At 39.1% G+C, this 12,145-nt stretch overlaps 1 protein-coding gene across 9 annotated transcripts in view; it reads right to left on the reverse strand.

Moving 5' to 3' along the window:
• Positions 1-1,665: 1,665 nt before the first annotated feature.
• hoxb3a (homeobox B3a) overlaps positions 1,666-12,145 on the reverse strand; it is a 52,025-nt gene continuing 41,545 nt past the window's right edge. For 6 of the 9 annotated variants that reach the window (XM_079828078.1, XM_079828081.1, XM_079828079.1 and 3 more), the window contains 3 exons: positions 11,623-11,689; positions 5,244-5,841; positions 2,350-4,521 (listed from right to left, as the gene is read on the reverse strand). In XM_079828078.1, coding sequence (XP_079684204.1) covers positions 3,761-4,521; positions 5,244-5,733 — 1,251 coding nt within the window. In that variant the 5' untranslated portion in view covers positions 5,734-5,841; positions 11,623-11,689 and the 3' untranslated portion in view covers positions 2,350-3,760. Of the gene's footprint in view, positions 4,522-5,243; positions 5,842-8,543; positions 9,861-11,622; positions 11,690-12,145 lie in introns of those variants that run through there. The other 3 variants (XM_079828076.1, XM_079828075.1, XM_079828083.1) reach the window with 3 other exon arrangements.

A 12,145-nucleotide genomic window follows, 5' to 3' on the forward strand; every position in this document is an offset into this window, starting at 1 on the left:
CTGTTTTGTCGTGAGCGATAAAGTGAGGGCCTCTTATGTTAGACGACAACAATCCAAATGCAGAACTACCGGTGATGTAACTCACAGGCCTTGTCTGAAAAGCTCATCCACAATATGACTTCTTGCGTATTTACAATCAAGGGTCATTAATCTTAAAACTTTTGACAAGAGTAACAGACAAAAGATGTAGCTCTAGAAACATTTATTTTATCAAACACATAAATAAGGATGTACAGGAGTGATGTTGAGAGTGCCTGCCACATTTACCGAATAGGAGACTCCCAACCGTTGCCAAACAAATAAATTATTTTGGGGGTTTACCTTTAGTTATTTTTTTTATTTTTCTGTATTTATTATTTTACGCAGCCCCTGAAGAACTGCTGAAACCTGGGACCTTAAAGCGTAAGTTTGCACGCAATCCAGGTTAGAGAATTGCCAATTAATGTTTCAATAGGCTAATGTTTTTTTTAATCTTTTTTTTAATTAAGGTAAGGTAAATAAGATGTATAATACCGCACGAAAAAAAGAGTTGTCAATTGTGTGTTTTTGTGTGAAACATTTGTTGACTGATGACAACCAAAAGTTCATCATGAGGTTGCGTTTTCGAATGGAAATTGCGTAGATATTGACGTGAGCGCATTTCTATTGCAGATTGGACGAAGAAAGCAACAATATAATGTTACTTGATGAAAAACAAAGCAAAATTGGTTGCGTCAAAGTCTAAAACGAATGGGAAAAGGGGGTAGATATTTTTAGAGCAAGAGTAGAGAGGCAGCAAGGGTGATCAATCTTTTCGCCGGCAAAGCGCTTGACAGCAGCCACCCTCAAGAATTCGCCTTTTTCCTCCAAGATCACAACAAAGAAAACCCCCATTATTTCATCGTATATTTGTGGATTTTTTTGTCCAGAATTATGTATTTTTTTCTGCATTGGAAACCTTCTATTGGCGCGTCGCATTGATAGGAGTATTAAAACTAAATAGTTTCAGCTGGCTGTAATCTGAAATTGACCTCGCAAATTCGGATTTGCAGCCCGGGCTTCGTTTCGTCGAGATTCTCGTCTAAAAGAACAGTGGAAACAGATATAACCCTGTGTGGGTGTCTGGGAATTTCAAAGGAAATACAAAGCAAGCTGTAGGCCGTGGGCGCTTCGGAAAGGGGTCAGTCTAAAAGGCCCTTCTTCACTTCAGAACGGAGCTGACTGCGAGGGACTGGGACACACTTATAATCTTACTTTTTATTTGTTGTTTGTGTGTTTTATGTTTCTATTTCGGACTAGCACAAAACTAAACAATTATCAAGTGAATTTATTGTTCTTTTTTGTTTTCAACTGGATTTTTTCCACTGCAAAACAATGATTTTCTGGGATGTATTGAACAACAATTTGCGTTACATGCTTAAAGGAATTTATCATAAGAGGACAGCGGTTTTTAATCTATCTATCTATCTATCTATCTATCTATCTATCTATCTATCTATCTATCTATCTATCTATCTATCTATCTATCTATCTATCTATCTATCTATCTATCTATCTATCTATCTATCTATCTATCTATCCATCCGGAATGCACGAAAAATTAACTTACGTTTGTACACTATATCTCCAAATGTGTCTGTATTTTCTGTGCATTTAGTTAAAAATATAAAAAAAGACTTGCTTCTTGTACCCTTTTTATTCTGATAAACGCTTTGGTGTATTTTATTAGATATTTAGACACATTAGGGCATATAAATATATGTAACAGTAAAACGTGTAATCTAATACAATAATCACATGTTGAGAGGATTATAGGTAGGCTAATCACAAACCGTTAAATGTGTTTCGTGCCTTGTTAGTGTGTTTTGCACATGCCATGGATATTATTTCATGTTATTATCACTGTTATTCTAATGTTTGAATATGTTTGTTTTGATTTCACACGGTCCCAAATTTGTGCGCTATATTTTGTTTATAATAAATTAATTCGTCTAGATGTATCTAAAGCCTGGGCATGCAAAAATCAAATCTGCTGTTAAATGAATGACCACATAAAGCCACGCAGCCATTTTTCCTACAATTATCGATTGAGATCCAACAACTAGAATTACGTTTATTCAGCTTTTACCTGTAGGCCTACCTGTCTGCTTTAAACTTGGGATTATTTGCAATCATTTCTTTTAATTCCATAACCAGTAATATAAGGTTTCAGCTATTCTATTGGACTCTCTTCACGTGACCATTGCAGGCGCGGCCTCCAGTCCAGGGCTCTCTTTCACAGGCCTCAAGGAACCCCCACCCCCACCCCTTTCTGCCTGTATATTCGTGTGAGTCTGTTTCGTAAACTCATGAATTTATAGAGTGGAAATGAATAACATAACATTTTATTAAAGAATTGTTCAACAACCAACTCTTAACAAGGAAATAAAAGTAGTTACAAAGGACAAATGAAGTTCTCAAAATGTTTCGCTATATTTCGTCTAATTCTCGACTATGCGGGAACGGCTTGATTCCGTTCTTGCGCCCCCTGTACAAGTCAAGACATTATTTATACAAGGGTAACATAAACCTACATATCTCTAAAATACAATAACTAAAAATTAATTTGTTACAATGACAAGAACACAGCGTCTTTTTATAACAGGTAGATACTAAAAAAGTACATTTTATCGATATAAATACATGGGGATAAATAATACAAAAAAGAAAGTATTTAAACTGGCTATAACAAATAAATATATATTTATGAATGTTCACTTGAACACACTTAGCGAAAGACGCTGATTGAAGGTCTTCCGATTCAAAATAAGATTTACTTTTCTTCCTCACCCATTAAATGTAAACTCTAAGTGCAACAATGATGCCCAGACAACAGCGCATTAGGCGTAAACAGAGACGTCTGCGCTGTAGCTTGGTTTCCCGGACATGCATTTTTGTTCAAATATACCCTGTTTCCACGTTAAGTCAAGATATGAGAAAATGTGGGCCTTTCATATTAGTTTGGACTAATGTAGGCAAACCCAAAGATTGGGATAGATAGAGAACTAGGGAAGGGTGTATGAGGGAGAGGGAGGGGGAGGGAGGGGACAGCAAGTTGAGAAGGGAATGAGCTTTAATTTACTAGTATTCTCAACTCTTCTTTTTTACCCTGTGTCAAAGCCATAACAAAATTCTATTTATTTCTCATTAGGTAGCATAGTGTAAAACGGACTTAAAAGAGATGAACATCTTTATCACTGTGTCTTGCTAAAGACAAGGTGCCAAGTCTGCTGCATTTTGGGAACAAGTTAATAAAAAATTGACTTTTTTTGAGACGTTTAAAAAAAAGAGGTATGTGAAATAAGGGTAGTGGACGAAAACAATCCAGTGGTTTTCTTGCACCAGTAAGTTTAAATGTAGGATATATCGTACCGCTCTCCAAAGTGTGAGGAATGCAGCGACAATGCTGAAGAAGTACACAAACATTTAGGATGATGTAATGAGGTCACACAGCTAGACAGTCTTTTCCTTGGCATAAACTAGCCACTTTTCACTTTTACACTTTTCAGTGTATCATTTTAAAGGGGTATTTAGACCTATGGGTACTAAATTCAGGTATGTTCACGTATGAATGGAAGGACAACATTGACACAAACCGGTGTTCTAGTCATGGCAAGAAACCACTGGATCATCTTTTTCAACCCCATTGCATCGCCCCATGGGTTAGTCTGTTTCATTTCGCCTTCCTTTCATTTTTTCTTCGTCTTTTTATTTTATTTTTATTATTATTTGTCCAAACCTGCTACAGATGAGTCAACTTGGGTGCTTCTTGGATTCTACCCTGAGAAGGATGGTGCGCAGACAGATCCGTGTATGTCGGATGTGGGTCACACGGTCCATGGTGCTGGTTCGCCGACATCTGTGTGGCACCATTGTAGTCCATGCTTGCCGACTGGTGGTGTGGTAGGTGATTGAGGCCATACATAGAAGGCCCAGTGGCAGGCATGGCATCAACATAGCTACCTCCCACATACACGGGGCTACCCTGCATGTTTGGTGTCCCGTAGGTGCCACTGTTACCCTGTAGCCCGTGTGGGTCATAATCCGGTGCAGTGTTTCCATACTTCTGTTGGGGTGGGCAACCTTTCATTGGGTTCTGATAGGCTGTTGACATGGCATATGCATTTTGATGGGGCTTGTTAAAAGATGGTGGGGAAGGAGCGTCATAACTGCCCATTGAGTGCATAGGGTTCATGAAACCAGCTGAGGACTGCATTGGAAGAGGTGGGCTTCCTGTGGGGGACGGCCCCCCTGAAGATGAGCCAATGCCTTTCGACTTTTGATCTTTCTTGTACTTCATCCGCCTGTTCTGGAACCAAATCTTGATCTGCCGCTCGCTAAGGTTGAGCAGATTGGCCATCTCCACGCGCCTCGGCCGGCACAGGTATCGGTTGAAGTGAAACTCCTTCTCGAGCTCCACCAGCTGAGCACTGGTGTAAGCGGTGCGTGCTCTCTTGGAAGCTGCAGAACCTGGAGGGCTTTTCTCACCACCGCTGCTCTCCGCTGGGGTGAGAATGAAATAAAACATAATTACTCCACACGGAAATTGAATGCATCGTTCCCACTAATAAAGCTGGCCATGAAAAACTTATCCCCCTGATATTGGTTGTCAACACTTCATAACTTTGGCATTTATTAAGAGATGCATGCCCTAACATTGACCTTGTGTATGTAAATCACATTACAACTAAAGCCCAGGGCCAGATTCGTACTGTGCACTAGGCAACGGTGTGTTTGCTACATGGTTTGTCTTTTGAATGGTTTACAGGGAGGATTAAAAAGATAGAAACCTCTATGTGCAAATTCAGAGGCTTGTGGGATAAATCTTCTGTTATCTGGACACAATAGTTATGTATGACAAGTGATGTGGCATTACTGCTATCTAAAATCTAAACAATAATCTTTAAGTACTGCTTTTTTTTAATCTTCAGCCGTTTTTATTGTCAACAATATTTATAATATATAACCATATAATCATCACAATTCTTAGACTTTTTTTTAGCTGTACAATAAAATAAAATTGACTGGCCTGTCCCCTTGTTAAACATCCAGTCACTAAAAAATATTGAAAAACATTTGAAACGAGCATGGCCTCATTTAGTCCCACCCCTATTGTATCCCATTTCAAGCTAATAATGTTGGCCAACATCTGTCTCGGTCAAGAAGGGTGAGAAGAGGAGAGAATAGAACAGAACAGAAGAGAAGAGGGGGTTTGGCAAACACACCGTTAGCTGAGCTTGCACTAGGGGAGCTGTTTTTTTGCTTGGTGTTCTGACGTGACTCCTTCATCCAAGGAAAGATTTGCTTCGTGAGAGCTGGGTTTGGGGCCAGAGAGGACGACTTGGATGATGATTTGGCTGTGCCCCCGCCGCCAGCCCCACCACCACCGCTACCGCCTGGCTGCTGGGTGGCATTTGAGGCAGCAACGTTTACAGCGTTCTGAGGAGGGGAAACCTGGGGGGGTGGGTGGTGTTCAGGTGGCAGACTGGGCCGCATGCAGCTGCCATTAAGCTCTTTCGTCTTGGCATGCTGAGGCTGTGGGGGTGCGCTGGTGCCGAGCGACTGTAGGGAGCATGCAGACCTTTGGTAGTCACCCTCAAGATGCGCTGAGTTCTGGAAGGCTGGTGCCGGGGTATCATAGCCAAAACCGTTTGCCCCCTGGTACGAGTATCCTCCGAAAAGTGTTGAGTTGTCGTAGTAGGTCGTTTTCTGCATTTCCAAAAATCGAGTTACCGGCTACCAGGGTCCTGACGACCTTCTGGAAGAACATTGGCACTAGATGTCACGTGACGGTCTCTTTCCAATGGCCTCTTGGAAGCTGACCTGAAAGGTTATAAGAGGCACATAATAAGAGGGGTGCGAGGTAAATCCATCTTACTGCACTGAAAGACGCCATGACATGAATAGCATGTTCCCACAACACAGCCTGCAGATGCTCTCTCTCCTCCCTCTCTCTCACTTTCTCTCTTTTGCTCATCATTACAAACTACACATAAGGCTTTGAACTGGCAGACTCCATTTTAGAAAAAAAAATGTTGTTTGTATTGCGCATTATTTAAGTTGTACTTTTAATTACAGATTTATCTTGCTTTTGTTCTCCAAATAAATTTTTTTTTGTGATGTGGTCATTGTTCCTACTGATATGCAAGTATTTAGGTAGGAAGGGAAATCAATAAATACATGCATACATACATAATCTCTTATTATAAAAATAAAGATTTTACAAATCACTGGCCAAGATACGTTTTAGGTGGTCATTGTTGACACTAGGGCTCCTTCTCTAATATCGTGTAAAAAACATTTCATATATATTTATTTTTTTGCAATTGAAACAGAACTGAACAAACGCAATAAAAGACAACAAAGCGTTATTAAAAAGAAAAATAAACGGACAATACAGACGAGCTCTGTGGACGAGAGTCCTTGCCTCAGACACAAAGGCCATCTTTAGAGGGCTTTCTCCAGTTACAAACAAACGTATTTGGGCAACATTAAAACCTGACAAACCGGCACTGTGTTTCTTTAACTTTGTTACTGGCCTTTATGAACGCAGAGGGAAAGCTTCACCGAAATTTTCGGAAGGTTTTATTCATAATGGACGCTGTACCAAAAATTAGACAAATTCAGCCCTTTAAAAAGCTCAAGACCTCGCAGCTTGGCTCTGGGGTTGCTGAGAGGACCGGGCGAAAACGATCACTCAAACACTTACAGGCACCTGGCATTTATTCTCACTCACTCGCCTGGGTAGTAAATGTTATTAAAAAAGACTAAGGGAAGCCAATAAATTGCACAAGATGTTTTAAGAGAGGACCACTGTGGCTTTTGTTTTATCAGATACTTGCAAGTTCAGTTTACAGTGGACAAACCATTTTAAACGATTTCGAGTCCTTTATCCATAGATAAAATGATATACATTGGTATTTTTCATTAATTATATGTATAATACCATAAATGACATAAATGTACTAAAACTACTGGAAAACCACATTAGTATTTTAATGCTGTGTTATATTTCGTTTGCTACATGCACACATGGCAATTGTAATGAAGGCCTAATTTACATAAACCCTGTTTTACGTCCTGTTCTTTTTTTCCTTTCGTTGTGTAAATCAAATAGAAAAAAAATAATAATTTGATCAAGTAAAAAATAATACTGGTTTATATAATTGTAATAATTGTATTTATCGTATACAAACAAAGTGTTCCTGAAAAAAGCATATGTGGTCTAGCTAAATACTAGCTAAATTAATCATCCTGACATTATACTTTTCTAAAACAGTGTATACACTTTTTGTTGTTCTTTGTTTAAAAGAAAAAGAGCGTGAAAACTGGTATGATAGGCCTATTTTAAACCAACATTATAAGCTTTAGGGCTCATAAATACATTATTGCAGAAGCTAACTCAAAGAAAAGAAAATCCTTTGTTAAAATGGACTGGAATAGTCAGTGAATTTGTCTTCCTCGGACTGATGATGATTCTTATACTGATTATAAAATGTACTTCCATGCAATAAAGGGGTATTTCTAATTCTAATATTATTTAGAAATAAATCTGTGAACATTGAGATGTTTTTGTTTCTGTTGAATAAAACGTAAATATGAGCTACAGCTTTTCGACATCAACTGAGTCTCAACACGTCACAAATGTCGGTCATTTATCTTCGAAGAGGACGGCCGGAATCCTAATCATTTACTCTAAGGAATTGTTCAGGGGAGAGAAAGGGGAGAGGAAGAGGGGGATATAAAAACAGGCATAATAGATATGAAATCATATCGCAGTTCCATTAAATGGAACACGTAATGTCTTGGCCCTCTTGTTACGGTAACACAATAACCAACTTTTCTGTAGATCCAACCCTAATACAATTACGGAGTCGAAAGCTGACGTAGTAGGAGCAGGACCGACCAAAACGTCAACAAAAACAACATAACATTGCTTGGGTGCTTCTTTACAATTCGAAAATAAGTTAGCCTACCTGATATTTGTGTAAATATTAAAAGTATAGCATACATATACCCCCCCCCCCTCCCTAGAAAATTGTATTTCGATTAGAGAGACTCACAGTCTTTGCAATCGGAAAGAACAGGCCTTGAACGTGCAAATTCAATATCAAATGAAAACACACCTTGGTGGCAATCAAAGCTTTTGCTGAAATCGTTAAAACCATTTGAATACTGCATACTGACGTTAAACCACGGGAATTTTTTTTTTTTTTTTTTTTTTGCTCGCGTAAAAACACTACCTCAGTCTTGAACATAAACCCGCGGTTTCCTGCCAAAGAATTTATGAAAACAAACATCCCCCAAAAATGATCTCCTTTGTTATGTAACAAAGCCAAAATGAGACTAGATAACACAATATTGGGTGAATTCATTCAGAGGTAGCGAAAGAAAGCTCCAGCTTCAATGGAAGCTTAAAGCATTGTGAACTCTTCTTGAACCGCGTTTGGAGTCATACGGTCATAAATCACTAGGACACACATACCGCCATTCACAAACTGATAGCCTATTTCAGACCAGCTTACCTTAGCCTCTGACGAGAGACGCGCGGGCAGGCATCATATTTTCCACATTCGGCCACGCTGCAATCAATAAAAAAGCCCAAAGCTCATACCAGTTTCGATATTCCAGCCAGACAGCGCGCGTCAAACGCCGGGTATCTCGAGCACGGCTGCCCCGCGCCAGAGTGCGGGCGCTGCTGGACGATTCCCCTCGGCTCGCGAAAGGGGAAGACGGTCTAGCATGAAAGATCTGAGGTATGCGAGGGGGGCTGCAAATGGACAGGCAGCACTGCTCCTGGCCGCCCTGTCGACTGGTACGCCCTGCTCGCAGATAACAATGGCCTCAGATTTCGCCTTCAGTCTCCCCTCGCCTTTTCCTCACGGCGCAAAATTGAACATCATAATCCAAGGTGGGCTCCCGACTCGCCGTAACAGCTTCCCGTCTCATGTCGGGGCCCTGGTATTATTTGCTCGTTTTTGCTAGGTTATTGTATGTAGTCGACACCAGGCCTTTCCAGCTATTGGAAATAACGGAGCTGGCTGGATGTGAGAGGCTCAAGCGTTAATCCCCATCAAACAGCGTCACCAGTGAAAACTTATGCTAATTGCAGGCGCTCGGGACAAGATAAAGGTCTACAACGGCAGCTGAAGAGTTTTTTCCCCGAGTCTCTTTCACTCGTGTGGTTTAACTATTATCCTCTAGTAACATTGTTTGGCAGGCAACTATAGTAGAGAGGACCCATTTCTCTCTCCCTCTCTTACTCTACCGGTGTATATTAAATTACCAGGAAGTACGTTCTCAGCGCCGGCTTGCCACTTGCTTGAGGCAGAAACAACATTCTATCTGTATTGTTAATATTTCATCACATCCCTGCCAACACACCCAACTAGTATTATAACTTATGCGCAAAATATATATATATAAAAAAAACAATGAGGTGGGGGTGTAAGAACAAGAGAACAGACAACAGGCGGACTTAGGGAGGGGTGTGAAAACAAATCACCAAAAAAAAAGAAAGATTTTTTTTAATATTAAGAAGCTCTGTCTTTTCCTGGTCACACAAGTCCTGCAAGTATCATGGATGGCGCGTGCACGTTAAAAATAGACGAGAGAGTGTCTTCTGTTTTACTGTAGGCTGTAGGCTACATAAAGACAAAAAATATCAACATATCCTTTAAGGATGGAGGACAGAAGGGAAAAATACGATATAGAAAAACGCGAAAGGGAAACGAGGACGAAAGCCGGAGCGAGACCAAAATGGAAAAAAGAAAAAACACCAAGAAAGTGTTCAAGAGATATTGCTACTTCTCTCTCCTTAAGCCAAACACCACGTCTCCCTCTCTCTCTTACTCTCTCTCTATTTTTATTATTCAGGACACTACCCCCGTCGTTTATGGCTACGTAAGATTTATGACTTCCACCATACACAGGCAGCTGTAAACAGGCAACTTTAAAAAGATGCATTTCTTCTAGGTGCTTGAATAGAGAGCATCACCAACGGTGTGGGAGGAAGGCACAAGGCAAAAATGTAGGTGTCTGCAACTTTTTACTAAACGGCATTGTTCCTTATTTTGCAGCCTTTGCTAAAAGGATCCAATGGGGAGCCACTTAAAAGGGCACTAATTAACTAATACGTGGGCTGAGGCAACGAATGCAGAAAACACAATTTCTACTCTACCATTTTGCCATCTTTCAGCTATGATGTAAACATTAACAAACTCTGATTGTTCAGACAGTGGGTCAAATTTTACAGTTCGGATTATGACATGCTGGTTTTCATGGACTGGGATTCATGTTAATTTTCATAAAAAGGACAGCATATTGAGCTGCGCGGTGATGGATGTTACATTTCTCGTTTTTGTCCAATGGAATACAAAAAGGACAACCACAGCCTCGCTGCATTATTTCCATGGATATACATCTCGGGAATCCAGGAAAAAAAATACACTTCCGGACATTCAATCCTACCTCACGGATCACTGGATACTTATTTTGAAATTAAAATCAATTCGTTTAAAACGATTTTAAGTATACTGTATGTCTGTGTTGGGAAAAAAAGGTGTATTAAAATTGTACAATTATACAAACTACATTTTATATGGAGCTGTATGGAGTGTTTTAGTGTATGCTGTCATTTCTGCAAAATTCCATTGTTATGTTTTTTACGAGAAATTATGAAAAGTAAAGACTGTTGCAAACCGTTGCAATAAGCAGTTTCCTTCAGTATTGTAGGGACAATTTACAGAGACATCTGTTACGTTAATAGGAAAGTGGTCTTTAAAACACAATGGCATTAATTAAAAAAATAATAATAATTCAGAATGCTATGCCCCTGAAATTAATAAATGGCATACAAGAAGACAGAAAATAGCTCTAGTAGCCTTTTGGAAAAACAATTAATGAGCTGCTGTTAATTTTGTTGTTTGGATGTTTATTTACATTGAAAAAAAAACATGTTGTGAGTGTTATTCTAGCGTGGGACCTACTGTGAGTTGCGAGTCACCGTTTGCTAAGCAATTATTTAAGGTGTCAAACGATTTCTCAAAGACTTTTGCAAATAAATGTTACGCATGAGCAGCCTCAAAATTAAACAGCACGTAATCACCATCCCAAATCCATATACTACTATATCATTGTAATACAGATTTATGTCTCAATCATACATTAACTGTTTTTTTCCACAGTCACAACTATACATTTAAAAAAATAAACACCTAAATCAACATTGCAAATAGCACAGGGGCCTGCAAAAGTTCACGAGATTTTTTCCCCCAGTATGCAACGATAGAACTGCCATCGAAATTGTCTTTGATTGCATATAATGTGTACGCAATCACATTACATGCTATTTTAGCTAGAATCCTGATTTTGCGTCGTATTAAAATTGCTTTGAAATTAAACATTTCAATAAATCATGCCCATTTTAAAATTTATTTTATTTTTTGTATCAGTAGAAACATAAATTCAGATTTCATAATAATACCAATGTTTTGAAGGGGAAAAAATCGAAATTGAATGGGAAAAAAAGAGTCTCTTTCCCCAAACACGTTACCAGAGGGTATAAATCACTGTCAAACGCAAAAAAAAGATTGAATCACTTACCGAGATATTGTCCTTTATCACTTCTAGATTTTATGCAAGGATACGACTTCTTGATAACGAGAAGGAACTGTAAGTAGAGAAACAGAAAAAAGAGAGATGCAATCAAAACAGGGTCGCCAAAAATCCAATAGAGAACACCAGACCTCATGTAGAGAAATTGACCTCGAAGACAATTTGATGGTTGGCCACTGTTGACCGACATGTTAACCTTAAATTATGTTCGGGAATACAAAGAGAAATTCGAGACCAACGAAAATGTTTACGCTGTATCCCAAAGTCCCTTACTTCTATTGATTTTCAACCTGTATTGAATTAAGCATGATATTTCTAATCATTTAAAACACAACCTTTGGCCTTCCTAACGGATTTACTGACAGCAGAAAGGGTATTTTGAAATCAAAACGATTCATTCTAAAAACCATACACGCGCTCTTTTTAAACACTGAAAAAAAGATGAATAAAGGAATAAAAAATTATACTGGAAAACTGTAGTTAAATCGCATTTTTTGTTAGTGTTAACAGT

Source organism: Gobio gobio, assembly GCF_949357685.1.
Source record: "Gobio gobio genome assembly, chromosome: 1".
Lineage (NCBI taxonomy): Eukaryota > Metazoa > Chordata > Actinopteri > Cypriniformes > Gobionidae > Gobio > Gobio gobio.